At 41.3% G+C, this 15,057-nt stretch overlaps 1 protein-coding gene across 2 annotated transcripts; it reads right to left on the minus strand.

Moving 5' to 3' along the window:
- Positions 1-1,630: 1,630 nt before the first annotated feature.
- On the minus strand, positions 1,631-14,139 carry bmf2 (BCL2 modifying factor 2). Of its 2 annotated transcripts, none has more exons than XM_018694470.2 (4): positions 13,981-14,139; positions 10,643-10,894; positions 8,915-9,135; positions 1,631-5,639 (listed from the first exon to the last, which is right to left on the minus strand). In XM_018694470.2, the coding sequence occupies exons 2-4, from the start codon at positions 10,869-10,871 to the stop codon at positions 5,523-5,525; spliced, it is 567 nt and encodes a 188-aa protein (XP_018549986.1). In that variant the 5' UTR covers positions 10,872-10,894; positions 13,981-14,139; the 3' UTR covers positions 1,631-5,522. The 2 variants fall into 2 exon arrangements, with proteins under 2 accessions (XP_018549986.1, XP_018549987.1); XM_018694471.2 differs by lacking the exon at positions 13,981-14,139 and adding an exon at positions 13,641-13,926.
- Between the last annotated feature and the right edge of the window lie 918 nt (positions 14,140-15,057).

The raw sequence follows: 15,057 nt of genomic DNA on the forward strand, positions 1-15,057 counted from the left end.
ACAACAAAAAACAGAACTGACATGTCTTTTTTGAATGAGCCCTGCTTTATTTATTGCTCAGGCAAAATGAAAATGTTTCACATAAATCAGGGCATCAAATTATTCTGAGATTAAAAATGAGAGTGAAAACATGGCAGCATCTCATTAGGTCCATGTTCAATGTGGTGTGCTCTGAAGACTTCTGGGAATACAAAAAATATGGCTTTATTCTTTGAAGTAACTTGACAATCCAAAATTAGTCATTTGTCTCACAGCGCTCTCTCAGACAACTTGCTCTGTGCAAATAAAGGGCAGGCAGCCTGTCTGCAAGTGATTTGTGTCGAGCATGTTTAAACATACACTGACTCTCACTTACCGTAAAACACTGTTTACAAACACAGAAACAAGCATGTACTGCTTGTCTGTGTGTGTGTGTGTTTGAGTCTTAAAAACAGAGGTGACAGTTGTAACTGCTTTTGACACATTATAATATCAACTGATATCAACTCACACCGCAGAGCAACACCCTGCAGTGTGTTAATATCTTTATGAGGTTCAGGTCTTAAAACTTTCCTGAGGCCATGTGTTTCTACATCATCACACACACACATACACGCACACACGCACACACACACACACACACACACACACATACATATGTATACACTCATTTAACCTTCCTTGCTGCCCCTGCCTACACAAAGCAGCTGCCTGGGGGGAGGGAGGGAGTGGGTCGTTTAGAAACACAGTGACAGAAGAGTGAATCACAGGTTTATGTTAAGAGGGAAGAGCATGTAAAAAAGAAAAAGAAAAAAAAAGAAAAAAAGCAGTAGTGCTGAGCTCTGTTGCTGCCTCTGGGGCTTGTGAAATGTTTCTATTGTTCATGCTAAATTAACTTTAAGGGACTATCAGTGGAGTTAAATCACTGGTGTCAAGTCAAAGAGGAGGTTTTATTCAAGGATGTGACTCTTTGGGAATTAAAATGACCACATATGATTTTTACTGGCTGTTTAAAAAAAATCTGATTACTTTACTCTGAGCATTTACATGGAACAATGAGACACTTTGTTATTCATCTCCCTGTATATATGATCCAGGTGTCTCATCTGAGTTACCTCAACAGCTGATATAGTATGTATGAAATCAGTTTAGTCTCTGGCCATCTGGACTGATATAATCATGAATACAGACATTAAAAAAATACTCAGCATTACCACTGTCAGATTTGTGGTTAAGAATCTTTACATCCATCATCATTATATTTTTATTACTAACTTAAGTGTAACTTGAGTTGACAGTGCTACAAACATGGCTGAGAATGATCAAAGGCTCCAGGTTTCTGAAACTAGAATATGATGTTCACATGGCCAAACACATAATTAGTCCTGGAGTTTTCCCAGCTGCTTTTTCCCACTATTAATGTGGGTTTAAAATGAATAGGCTGGCTGGTGGAAGACCAGTCAGTAACAGTGATGGGAACTGGCACCATAAAGGCCTCGTGTCAGTCACAGGCGTCATTTTCTTCCAAATAACGATCAGTCTCACACACAACAAACAGTTAAGACGGTTTGTGTGAGCAAGGAAGGAATTAAAAAATAGGATTGCCAAGTTGGTTTACTTGCTGTGAGTGAAAGAAATGATGCATAACCCGTTTCAATTGTCCATAAAGTTTTAATGAAAAAAAAAAACAGCAATGTACCCATTTAACAACAAAAGAAATTAAGAGAAACTGTAAGATTTGGAGAGCCAAGCTCTTATGTACAGCATATTGCACTAGAAAAAGAACAAACACCCCCCCCCATCCTCCTCCAATCCCTCCATCGCTCTATGTCCTGCGCTGTTTTGAAAACTGTGCAGCAGGCACAGAGCAGTCCCAAAGATAACACAGCCAATGCTTTAACAAAAAACTGCTACATCTGGACTGGGTCTCACTTCATAGGACACATGAATGTGAAATCCTTGAGACCACTCTGAACGTAAGGAAAGCAATGTGAAGACAATGCAAACTCTCTGCGCATACACAGCGCGGGAGTCTGAAATAAGTTCCACTGTTCAGTTCATGTTTTAAAAGAGATATTGTGGTTCACTCCATTAAATTACATTCAAACCCTTAAGATACAGATTTTTTTCAGGAATGTTGGACATGCATTTTTACTCCATTTACATATATCGAAAAAAGCCCTTGAACTGAGAGTGACACAGCAGACTTGGCAATATCCAAAATTAAAAATGCCACAACATTGAAAAAAAAAAGCAATCATAGAAAAGCAAAAAAAGTCACTGTTGTTGTAGTTCTGTCTTCATCTTCTTACAAAAAGGTATGGAAAAATTTGGCTAAAAATTGTTTTCTTTATAAAGATACCAACAATAGCTGTGTCAAATTCATGTCTAATGTATAAAAACACCAAATCACAGCACTTGACAGTAAAGATGCACTCTTTCTTGGATATTCAAAAAACCAATTGAAGAAATTTGATATTAAAGACACTGAAGGTTGAACATATAACAAATGTTTCACTTGAGTCAGGGGTTGCAACAGTGGCTGGTGATGACAGGCTCAGATCAACACCACACTGACAGAGCGGCCGTTCAACCCATCGCACGCACAAATAATACTGGGCACCATGGTGGCTCATTCCTCCTTCAAACATAAACCCGCAGCCCTGCTAGATTTGTAGATAATAAAGCACAAAAACCCAGACGAGCTGGGCCAATCCAGCATATTACAGATCTGAAAAAGTTTCAAGAATCTAGAGGGGAAGATCAGCACAGGAGTAGAAAGAGAGAGGCGCAAAGTACAGTATACAGGTAAAAAACTGTTGTTGAATTTTTTTCTTTTTTACAGTGCACATTGATTGCAAACAGTCATTTCTGATATTGAGAAGGTTTTGCGTGGTGAATCTCGCCGTTTGTGCTGAGAGATGTCAAAGGTTGAGCCTGTGCCTCGTGAGCTGATGTGAGAAATCAAACTGATGTCTTATTTTGTATCAAGGCACAACGAACATGCTGTACTGTTTTGTGCCGACTCTACTGTATCAGTGTATATTGATCTCACGGAGCCCAAGTGAAACAAGAGCTGTGGCCAGTGACTTTTGGGTAATTATGCCGAGTGTTGGTGATGATGATTATGTGGCAGGTCTGTTAACTCACAAGGCACATTTTGTACATTTGATTGTCTGTTGTTCACGTGATTTGTAAAGACTCACACCATTCGTGTGAGAACACACGAGGCACATGGCTTCAGTCCAACCTCCCCACACACAGGCATCAAACACACAACTGAATGCACATCAACAATGAGAAGAAAAGGACTGTACACACTGAGATAGCATCTATACAGTAGCACTGAGCAAATATACACAAAATAAATTAGAATAAATTATCTCAAAGAAACCAAACAAAATGTTCTCAGTAAGGACAGGGAGTAGTTAAACGTGACGTTCAGTGAGTAAAACAGAGTATGAAGCTTTGGACTGAGGACCAGAGAGTGTGTCACAACTATCTGAATTGGCTCAGCGTTCAGTGTTTGCAGGAAACAAACTTTTGGTTCAGCTACTCGCGTAGTTCACAAAAATAAACCAACATCCTAACGATCTGTAACACACTGCCATGTTGACGGAAAAGTAAAAAAAGTCTTAATGAAACGTCTTTGCTTGCTTGGGCAGCTATGAATTGAGTCTTCGCTCGAAAGGCAGACTTTTAGTGAACACATCTCGTAATAAGCGTCAGGTAATGAACATGGTTATTAACTACTCCCTGAAGAAAACATAAAGCAGAAAAAAACCCATCAGTGTCTTCAAAAGTTCATATCATGAATCTACAACAGACTGAAATAATACATCAAATGAGGAATTTTTAACATCTTATTTAAAGTCTTCAAAGACTTTTTCCTTGATAAACCTTACATTGAGAAACAGTGGCTGTGTCGTTGCAGTATGCTAACGTAGCAGTTGTCACACAAGGACGTTCTCCTATACCCAGATGTGTCTGTGTGTTCATAAAACGGTTGTGAACTGTACAGGAGCTGTTTTTTTTTCTTACTAAGTTCTCAGGTGAAGCTGAATGTACAACTGGCAGTTTGGTGAGAGAAAGCACTTGAATAAGAGGTTAAACGTGGGATATCTCATACATGTTTTTAGCACATCAGGTTTGATTTCAGTGCTTGAGACATTTACACCTGGAGTGAAATAAAATAAAAATGCATCTCTGTAACTTTAACCCAAAAATGTGTCTGTAACAAAGATATTTCTAAAGAGGCGTATTTAACTGACAACACAGCCATATTCTGGGAAATGTCCTTCTGTGGATGTAAGTTTGATTGCAAATGCAGCTGATCCCTAAGATTTTTACTTCTTTCCACTGGCTTGAATATTGCTTGCCCCCTCAAAAATGCTGATGAATGTCATCTCTCTCAAGGGCGACCCACAATGCAGCAAAGGGCAAAGTTGCGATTGTCAATCCAGCCAGAGAAAGAAATCCTGAACACGCTTTAGAAAGGATGAAATTTATCCAAAGCCTTTTAAGCTGTCTGATTGTTTCCAGTTCCCTGATCGTAATCCCGCAAAGGAGATTTGTTTGACTTTGTGCTTATTTGGTTTCACAAACAGTAAGCACACACTCCTACGAACAAATGATCACAAATTGAAAGAGTAATCACGATTACGATGTCAGGTCTTGAAGTTACTCGACTAAAATCTTCAGTACATCCTAAATTCAAGTATACATATCCTTTAAATCAACAAGATCTGAATCTACACAGTGGGTCGTTAGGCCACTTCTAATAACAGTGGTACTGGAGACGGAGAGGCTGATGGATGACACCAGTAAAAAAGACACAGGTTGATATAATGTCCCTACGTCTGAAGTGGAAGCTGATAAAACACGCATCTAAACTGGCCGACAGTGAAACACCAGTGTGTAACACTGCCACAATGTCATGACAACCATTTTCAAATTAGCCAGTGTGGAACATTAGAGGATAGGTACAGGGCTTATTATTTTTCTAAGAATAAATTATAAATGTGCCTCGAGTCCTCAAGGTTTTGAGTCAGTAACTTCAGCACAGAAATGTCCACGTCCACAGTTTTTTGCCAAAAAAGTGGCCTAATCTTAAAAATGTATCTCTTTCATATGATATCCTTGATGCAAGAGTATGTACTGTGGCAGGAGAGAATAAGGCATTCCCTGGACTGATGGAGGTCCTTCAAGACTTGAATTACCAAATAAAAGGAGCAGTTTACTGTACAAAATAGGTAATCTTACAAATATTTCGAAAATATCTCTTCAAACACAATGGCTTCTTCTTGGAGAGGCAGAAAAAAACCCAACAAAATAACAAAAACAAAAGCAAAATTAAGAAAAAAAAAATTGTATTCAGTCTCCGTCCAGCGGTGACCAGTGTTTTCTTCATCTCATCTTCATATTCAGTTAGAAAACAAAATCCAAACCCGTGTTCCATCTTACAGTGCCATCTCTGAAAGTCTGGTCCCTTGTTTCTGCTGAGGGAAAACAAGGGCCAAGGCAAGGGCCAGCAGGAAGTCCCTTCATCTTTGCTCTCCTCTCAGGCGCGGAATGACAGCCTCTCTTGGAAACAGAAAGCCAAACAGGGCCATCGTAAGGCGCATCCAGATGGGCAGGTTTTGTCTGTGGTGCCTCATGAACTACAAGGAGAGAGAAAAAACAAGATACATGAAGTTATTGGCGTCAAGGAGGGCTGGATGTTTAAAACTTAACCATGTGAACTCACTGTGCTCATCAGACTTTCATCCGTTCTGAAAATCACTGTACATAGTCTGATTTTGTCATAACTGGTTGCTGAGGTAAAGCCTTGTGAACTCTGGTAAACCCTGTGAGCTAAAACCATATGATGACGAAGAAGAATGAATGTTTCCACAACATTTGCTTGTGTCTAGCAAACATGTCTGTCACACGCACATTCTGCTTGATACTTCAACAGAATGTACAGTGTCTGTGCAGTGGCTTTCATTCTCAAACAGAAGTTAAATGTAATACTTGTTAATGTAGATGTTTTCTTCACTCAAAAAGCTGATGAAAGAATGACAATGACCCGGCTAACAACTATAAAACAAGACATTTTAAACCCACAGGAGCTGCCACTCATCTTAACAATATCACTGTCCTCCTCCCCCAGGTTCAAGGGAGTTCCTCTTATTAAATGTTGCACTGTTGACTTCTAAACAAGAATCTCAAAGTGAAATGCTTTCAGAGAACGCGCTGCCTATTTCATCACGGCTCTCTTGTAAAAGAGAAGTCATCTGAATAATTACCAAAACAAAGCAAAGGAAACTGAAACTGCTCCCTCCCATGGAGCTGCCTTGTCCCATCTCTGTCATTTTCTATTGGGGTGTGTAGCCCTTGTGAACTACAGACAGATGAAGGGGTTCCCGCTGCATCCTGCAATCTCCTCTCCCCCTCTTCTCCTCATCTCTGATCCTGCACGGCTCCCACCGGCTCTCTGAACAGTTGCACTCAGATATTGCAGCCTGTTGCATAAGCATTCTTGTTACAATCTCTCCCTCTCTCTCCCTGCTTCTCTCCATCAAGGTCTCTACCAGCCTAGCAATCAGAGCCTGCCACAGGCTATTTGATGCAGAACTAGCAGACTGAACTGAATTGAACCAGCGCCACTAAAAGTAACCCTAATTGTCCTTAATTGCCTTAATTCTACACTGCTGAGCTTATTTAAACAGTACCCTGGTTTGTTCCACATGAGGCTCATCTTTTTGCTCTCATTTGCGTAGGTAGTGGAGAATGGTGTGTTTTGTTGGCCATCATGAACAATTAAGAAAACTGACAATATGCATTTTTGCGCTTTCACTTAATGTTAGGATGGGTTAACTGTCTTCCCTGAAAGAAAGTATTAGCATTTTACTGGTCACAAAAGTGGTCTAAACTGACACTGAAGACTCAAACCACAAACACAATGTGCGTCACATAAACAAAAACCCACACATTAACCCACACTGGCAACTTCTGCTTGGAGAAATAAGTAAAAAAGTCTAACAATAGCAGCAGAGAGTGTACAGAGATGGGATTGGATATCATTAAGGATCACTTGTGATTATTCTCCCTTTGGAATATTCCTACAACAGCAGTATCAGATCCTGCAGGATAAAACCAACTCCACCACAGACAGCAGACTAAAAAGATTTTTTTTCTCTCTTATCTCTGTCACAGTAGTTACACACGCAAAACCAAAACACACACAAAGATACACACATACTGAGCAGTCAGCGGGACAACTGAGGTATTGTGGGTAGCCGTCATGTTACTGGCTGCGTCTATAAGTGTATGAGTCAGACTCTATTTTTAGCCAAGCATATAAACAGCCGGCCAAGTCTACCCAGACACAGACATGCTGCTCACTCCTGTTCGTGACAGTCACATCGATCTCTCCTGCTCTTCCTCAATCCTTGTAAAGTCTTTGTCAAGATCTCTAACCACATGTCACTATTTTCACATAGTCTCTCACTTTTAATTTGTCTTCCCTTTTTCTCTTTCTTTATCTTTTCCTTTGTTGATTCTCTGCTACTCTATTAGCCACACAGTTAAGTGTTTTTCAAAACTTATTAACCACACCTTGTTGTCGACACAGACCTCATGGCAAAACAGTTACAGCAGTAGATAAGTATATGTGTACTTATTAACCAAGTCCCTGGTCATGTGACCAATGTGTATTCTTAGTCAGACCTGTAACAGCTTTTTAAACACTGATACAAGTAGCCCCTGACCACCTGTTATCAATCACGCTCTGATACCAAACATGTTGTCGTCTTTGTCATATTCAAGGTAACAGCAGAGTCTAAGTGCGTCAGTAAGATTGTGACATAATTCCTTGCCATGTTTCCACGTGGATTTTTATGTCTTGACATGCACAATTAACTGCACGTGATGAACTACACAGGGTACCTGTGTTTAACTGTTCCCTTGGGAGCTCTGCAAACAGTGAGCCTCCACACTCAATTCCCTTCATCACCCCCAAAGCCCTCACAAGTCCCAAATTGCTTCGTGCTTCATGTAGTATGTTCAGTATGAAGACTTCATTTGAGGAAAAAGTAAACTCTACCTACTTTGTGAAGGATACAAGCAACAAACACGACTTTTAGAACAAGGAAGAAAACATACTGGTCGGAAATGGGAGATTGTCATTTCATCTGCTCTTTCAGGCATTATAACACTTGAGGGCATGGATTTCACTCATTTGTTTTCTTTCTAGAACAGGAAACATACCCTGATATTCCTATTGACTGTAATGACAAGGTACTGTGACACTGAACTGGCAAAATAGTCTATAACCCTCTGCCCAGACTGAGGTACTGCTCTGACCTTGACCACAAGACCAAACTAAACATTAACATTTGAGTACTGACAGAGAGAAATTGTGCTCCTACATTTTAGTTTGTTAGTCTAAACATTCTGCATAAAGTTACTAAATCATGCCTTATTAGTGATTTAGGATTTTTCCTTCAGTGTGGCCAAGAAACTAGTTGAATCACTGCACGGGCTATTTTTATCCAGTGTGGGTTGTGGCCTATCCAGCTGGCAAAATGTTCTACCCCTTTCTTCCCAAGAGTGAGCCACAAATTGGCACGAGGTAGCTTTGATTCGTGTCTCTGATCGAGTAAAAGCTGACACACATAAATAGTTCACACGTAACATGAAAACACAAACCGCTTGTGTGAAGTCTACAAAATATCGTTTTAGTCCCAGCAGTCTCCAGTGTCTCTTGCTAACCTTTATCTGCCATGTGCATAAGAGAGAATTTCTGCTTTGAGGCAATGTATGTCAGCTCATGTTCATGTTGTTTACACTTTCAAACTTTTTGCTTAAACGTGCACATGAGCTCAAAAGCCGGTTGTTTGCAATTGTAAGATCATTTAGGGATCCACTTCACTTGCTCGGGAGTGAGGCTTACCAGTTCAACGTGATCCTGTTGGAACTTGTCTCCGATCTCCCGAAGTTTACGGCCAATTTGCGCCTCCACGCTCACCCCTGCCTGCTCCTCAGGCCTCTCTGCCATCCTGTCATCTTCCTCCCCTCTGCCCTCCTCCTCCTCCTCCTCTTCAATCTGCCTCTCTCCCCGGTCCTCCATAGGCTCAAAGTGAGCAGGGAAATGTGAGCGTAATCCAGCGTTGCCTACAAGGAAAACATCAAGCTTCTTAAAACTTGTGTTGTTGTTTGAACTCTAGAATACTAAGAAGCTGCTGTTGCTGTCAGTGCCAAGATGAATACACAGCAAAGAGACATCACCAATATCAGCAGTATTCAAGTAGGTTTCAGTTCTGTAATAGCACTGCTTTCCATTTTTGATCGTAGACTAGACAGTGAAAAACCTCTGAAAATACTGTGTGGACAGTCTGAAGATAAGACAAATGATCATGATTATTATCAATGGCCTCAAACACAACTGTATATGGCCAGTTTTGTCAAATATATAGCATCTAATTTACCCTCCTGCCATAATTCTTTCTGAAACAGGTTTTATCAGATCTTCTCATGAATGGACAAATTACAAGGTAGATGCTCAAAGTACAACTGAAAAGACCACAAACAAGAAAGAGAGAGAGTGTTGGTTGGTGGAAAACTCAAACACCTTATTAAATCAACAACGGCCTCGGTGAACTGCCACCTTTCTGTGGGCTGTGTCACTGGATTTACTCGTTGCCTTTAGCATGCGCCTCTGCCATCATGCCACTTGGAGGGAAAACAATTTTTTTTACGAGTTATCATGTGTGCAGAATTCCTTACGATTCTGCCTCACAGAGGAACATAACATTGCCTTAGAAACTGAGCGGCCTGGGCTGTGTTTGGGAGAAGACATGGCACCGAGCCAAGTGCATGACACCCATTACTGGTTAGATTACAATGAAGGACAAGGTAATAACAGTCTGTGGTGTTTATGTATTGATGACTTTAAACCCAGAACAACAAGTACCTCTCACACACTGACAGTGAGTCAATGAACAAACAACATTCTACTTCAACTTTTGTGCAATTCAATTAGGGTGATGTCACACTGATTTGATTAGACATGGGAAAACAATATTGGATTAAAAGCAATGGACATATTAGTATGGGTATGTACCTTTATGTATGTATGTATGAAATCATTGTTGTCTATTTTTATTTTCTCCACAAAATGCAGCATTAAAATGTAGAGAGAGAAGATGGCAGGAATTTGATTATCACATATCAAATTTAGGTTAATGACATATTTATAAAGAAATATGTTATAATGACAAACGTACAAATGAACAGAAAACAAACAAATCCTGCGAATGGCATGTTCCTCAAGTTCTTAGCATGCATATTACACCACACAGGAATCTCCCAGATACAAGGAAAATTAATTTCTAGTCCGTTTCTTAATAAAAATTACAAATTGAATTTTGGTTGCCTCATAGCCCAAAAACAAAAAACCACCTGCTTTCAAAATGTGAAAATTATCTAATTCAAAATCAAAGAGTTTCACTCATTTTGATGTTTGAGGGTACCTCCCAATGAGGAACCTACCAAACAAAAGGAATGACTAATAGTGTGAGGTTATACCACATGTACATCACTCAATGCTGTACACTGAGTTTCTAAATCCGTAAGTCCAGATCACTTCAGTGTGGTCAAAAAATATCTCATCCTTCCTTACCGTGAAAGGGTACGCGAGGCTGCCAGTGCAAGCTGCAGGGCAGCGTGTTGATGCTGATGCTGTTGTTGTTGTTGTTGTGACTTTGTGACGTGGGCACGGCGGCGGTGACGGCAGCAAGGGCCTGTCCGGCTGTGATCGGTGTGGATCGGTCTTCGTATTTGACGTCCCTAAAGGGCGTTCCCCAGAGCTGCGAGATGGGCCGTGACATGTCCTCCTCCTCATCATCCATCCGACGCCTCAGCGGTAAACTCCCTGGAGAGACAGGAAGGGGACACAAGATGGAAATTTTAGATTGAGATGAGAAGTATTGTGTTTGAAAGTCTTTTGGTAGTGTAAATACTGTGCATGACTCGTACCTATGTGTTTATGATCTTTGGCTCATAGGTAATTTGGGTGTGATTTGTTTCAAGACCAAACAAAAAAAAGCTAAATATCATCCTGTTATCAGTGGAAACTTTGCCCTCTGGCAGAAGGAAAATTATCTCACCCTGTCCATGTAAAATGGAAATAAATCATTAGTCATTATAATACCCACTAAGAGGCTTATGTTGTGTGAGGTAATACTGAAAACAAACAAGGAGAGATGAATCCTTTCAGAAGCGCAGATGGATCTGGCACTGTAAATCCATATGTACAGAAAGGCAATAAACATACAAGAGGCCAGATGTAGCTACAGCAATCATCTTTTTTTATAATACAGCGATGAATAGCAACAGGAGCCAAACGTATGGAAACACCCTGTGCAGGGGGACCCAGTGGGCGGCTAAAAATGCTATGCCAGATTTGCCACCCTCCCGCAGCTGATTTTGCCAAGCTGCTCTTGATTATGTGCCAAATTGTAATTGAGTGCCAAAAGATCCAGTGGAGAGGCTTTTTTCCCTCTCAGAATTACCTTAATCTGGAACAGCGTGCCACCGGGCAGAGTACAGTCAGGGGATTAGGTCCCTCCTGCACAATTCTGCTACTCAACATTAAGACCTACCTGTCTGCTCACTGTTTCCTCTCTCTCTCGCTCTCTCTCTCAACCACACACTCACTGGATAGTCGCCAGTGTACACTCTCAGCGTGCACACACACACACACACAGCAGCAGCAGCAGGTGGTGCGTGAGTGAAACCTCAGTGAAACCAAAGTTCTGGCTAGACTGTCATCTGCTGCACACAGCAGCCGTTTCACGAGGGAGATAACGAGTTTCACTCCATCCTCAACTGTGCCTGCTGTGATGGCAAACACTCGCACTTTCTTCCTCGTTGGCCACATGACAGAATCTGAACTACTGTTTCATCTTTCGTCAAGGGTGCCTGTTTTTTTCCTTTTGTTGTGCAGGTGGAGACAAATGGGCAGGGTTAACTGGCAAATGCAAAAGTTGAAACTGGATACACTGGTATTGTGTTTACTGAGCGAGGCGGCCAGTTGTGTATCTCTTTGTGAAACTGTCTGCATGATGTCATATCATATGGAGTCAAAGGAGGAAAATACATCTTGAACAGCTGTGGAAAAACACTGTCTGATTAGTCAGGCATGACTTTAAATCAGACTCAGTCTATAGTCATTGGTAAATAACAAAATATATATATAGCACTGACCCACACATCATCTGGCCTCCATTATTTCCAAGTCATTTATAAATGAAATTGGTCTCTTTTGTTGGTGCGCACAAAGTAATTGTGTATTACTGACACTCTGCACAACTCTAATATGTATTAACCTTCCCCCCAGGCAAGTAGTAGGTTAATTAAAGCTGTCCAAGCAGTAGGAGCATCTCTGCAACTGTACAGTAAGTTTCACTGATACCAAATGTGTGTCAGTGGCAATGTGAGCCCTGTCTTGAATTTCCCCTAACGGTAAACAGAGGACTGGCGAGATTACCATAGTGTCAGACACATTAAAAAAAACAAAACAAACATAGACAGACAGACACACAGACACACATTGCATACACACATACACAATCACATATACACACAGGGACACACACTGCCTGGGGCTGCAGGGGGGCCTGGCAGCCACCACAGTGCTGGTCAGAGGCTCAGAGCTGCAGCAGAAAGTGGCTCCCTCTGCTGCACCATCTGTGCACCGGGCTCTGCTCCATCCACAGCTAGGGCTGGGGGGAGTACACAAGGTGAGCTCTGCTGCTATTTCAACTACTGTCTTCGTGTAAGTAGCCATACATATACTGTGGATATCAGTGTGCGAGTGACATAAACCTTACTTACATAGCAGTGAAAAAGGACAAGAGCTATTCCTGCCAAATGTTATGTATTTTTATGGTGAATGATGTTTGTTGTATTTTACCACGGGTATGCAAAGCTGTTGTAACTGCACAAAGAATAATAATAATAATAATAATAATAATAACACTCACTAACTGAGATTTAAATTGAAGTTGCTCCACATTGTTCGTATGTGGGCTCCGGACAACCACCGGGGATATACTGCGTCTTTACCCGCATCAGGAGCACACTGCCCTGGGCAGCTCAGCGCGTAAACACGCTAAGTCCGACCACTCATCACTGCAGTCACAGACTCCACAAACCGGCAGCTCTCGTGGTTTCTAAAGAAGAAACCTGTCCTACCAGGATGCTGACACATGCCGCTAACCAATAATCATAACACCCACAGCTGAAACTGAGAATTTAAACTTAGTCGTTTTCTCCCTCGCACTGTTTTTCAACTAGCTACTCCTTAATCCTGGACTATGGCTAATTTTTACTCGCTACGGCTGCGACAAACGAACAGTATTTTAGAAACATGCAGGACAGCGTTAAAACTGTAACTCGCTCGGCTCCTATTATCCTCCGCTGACAATTCGCCTGACAACTCTTCCCTACAACAAATCCCTATAAGACGAAAAAGCCAACACTTCCACTCACTCAAAGCTATATTATTAGTTGCTGTGAATGCATAGACCAAACAGAGGACAGGCCATTTTTACTGTGGTGTAAAACTGCGCCAATTAGCTGTAATATTGTGTAATGACAAAAAAAGAACTACAGACCAGCGGTAGTTTCAAAGACCGGGAAAACATCAGCCGGGACGCTCAGAGTCTACGCGCAAGAGACGGTGGACTGAACCCGTGTCACTCATTCGCTTGTCCGTTGAAACTAAAGTAAAATAAAAAAACTCAATGATAGGAAGACAAGGACTGGAATACATGTATAAATGCTCTCTGCCATACGCTACCAGCCTGGTAGGTCCGCTCATGCCGTTTCTGCCCGGGCATGCCCGAGCTCCCCGTACATTTGTTGACAAACTCCCACAAACAGCGAAGCACGCGACGGTGTTACTGACACGATTTTCTTCCGCTTTAAATTTTAAAAAACGACCGTTACACTCACCGCCAGCAAATGCGCTTTCCGTTGAGGTCGGTGGTATCTTGACAACCTGCTGGTACCTTGTTTCCTACGGACTGTGGTGATGCGACTTGTATCCTCTTTGCATTACAGCCACTCATGGATGTTTGCTGAGTAGAGTGGGGTTGTTTTTTTTTCTCCTGGCTCAGATCCGGACCCGCCCCTTCTTAATAAAGTGAAAGGAACAGAGTCAGCTACACAGTTGTTATGCAAATACAGCACACTGGGAGGATATAAAATGCAGCTATTGCTATAAAAACCTTATTACATTTGTGTTTTGGCCAGTGAGCTGTGGTGGAGGAAGTCTCCAGAAGTAAAAGCACTAAACGCAGAAATATGGCCCCTGTGAGTCTCACACAATGTTATGATATCACTAAATTATTTTAACTCATAACATTTAAGTAGCTCTGGTGCTGGGTGGTGCTATATTTAAGTATATTCATATTGCCTCCTACAAGCTCATGTTATGTTTTGCATGCAAACTTTTAATTTCCATTACTATACCTGTCAAGCAAGAAGTGCAGTATTTCCCTCTGAATTGTAAGTATAACGTAACATCAAATGAAAAATGCTCACGTACCTTACATTTGTATTTAATGCAGCACATATACTGCGTTACAACCACACCACTATAAATGGGTTAATGTCATCTTTTGCCAAATGAATCCATCATTTGCCTTTTGTTTGTTTATGCCTGAATTGCTTTTGCATTTAAAATAAAGAATATCAAAATCTGCTGGATATTTAAACTGGGCCTGCATAAGATGTTGAGCTCATGCTGTATTGTTGTTGAGGTGAAAAAAATATTGCGTCTGGCCCTTTAAAAGAACAAATCCTCCTCGCGACCATAAGCTGGTGACACGCGGCTGTCCAATCGGGTGATTTGTTTTGGTCCCGCCTATGTTTCGTATATCTTGACACGTGGAGGGGGAAAAACACAAACCCAGATCAGACATGTGACTGCTTTCAGCGCTCAGCTCAGCTGATTGGGAGCTGCTGCTAGATAGAGTGATTGCACCCGCCCAATTGCTGGGGTCGTTGTGATGATAAGTGGTGTACTGT

The sequence above is a fragment of the Lates calcarifer genome, linkage group LG7_1 (genome assembly GCF_001640805.2).
Source record: "Lates calcarifer isolate ASB-BC8 linkage group LG7_1, TLL_Latcal_v3, whole genome shotgun sequence".
NCBI lineage: Eukaryota > Metazoa > Chordata > Actinopteri > Centropomidae > Lates > Lates calcarifer.

Bases quoted from the DNA above. Each gene is read 5' to 3' on its own strand.
- bmf2 (XM_018694470.2), bottom strand. From the start codon at position 10,871: ATGGATGATGAGGAGGAGGACATGTCACGGCCCATCTCGCAGCTCTGG. The intron at 9,136-10,642 runs GTAAGGAAGGAT...TTTTCCTTGTAG, and splicing joins GCCTCGCGTACCCTTTCACG to GCAACGCTGGATTACGCTCA. The intron at 5,640-8,914 runs GTAAGCCTCACT...CTCTCCTTGTAG, and splicing joins AACAGGATCACGTTGAACTG to TTCATGAGGCACCACAGACA.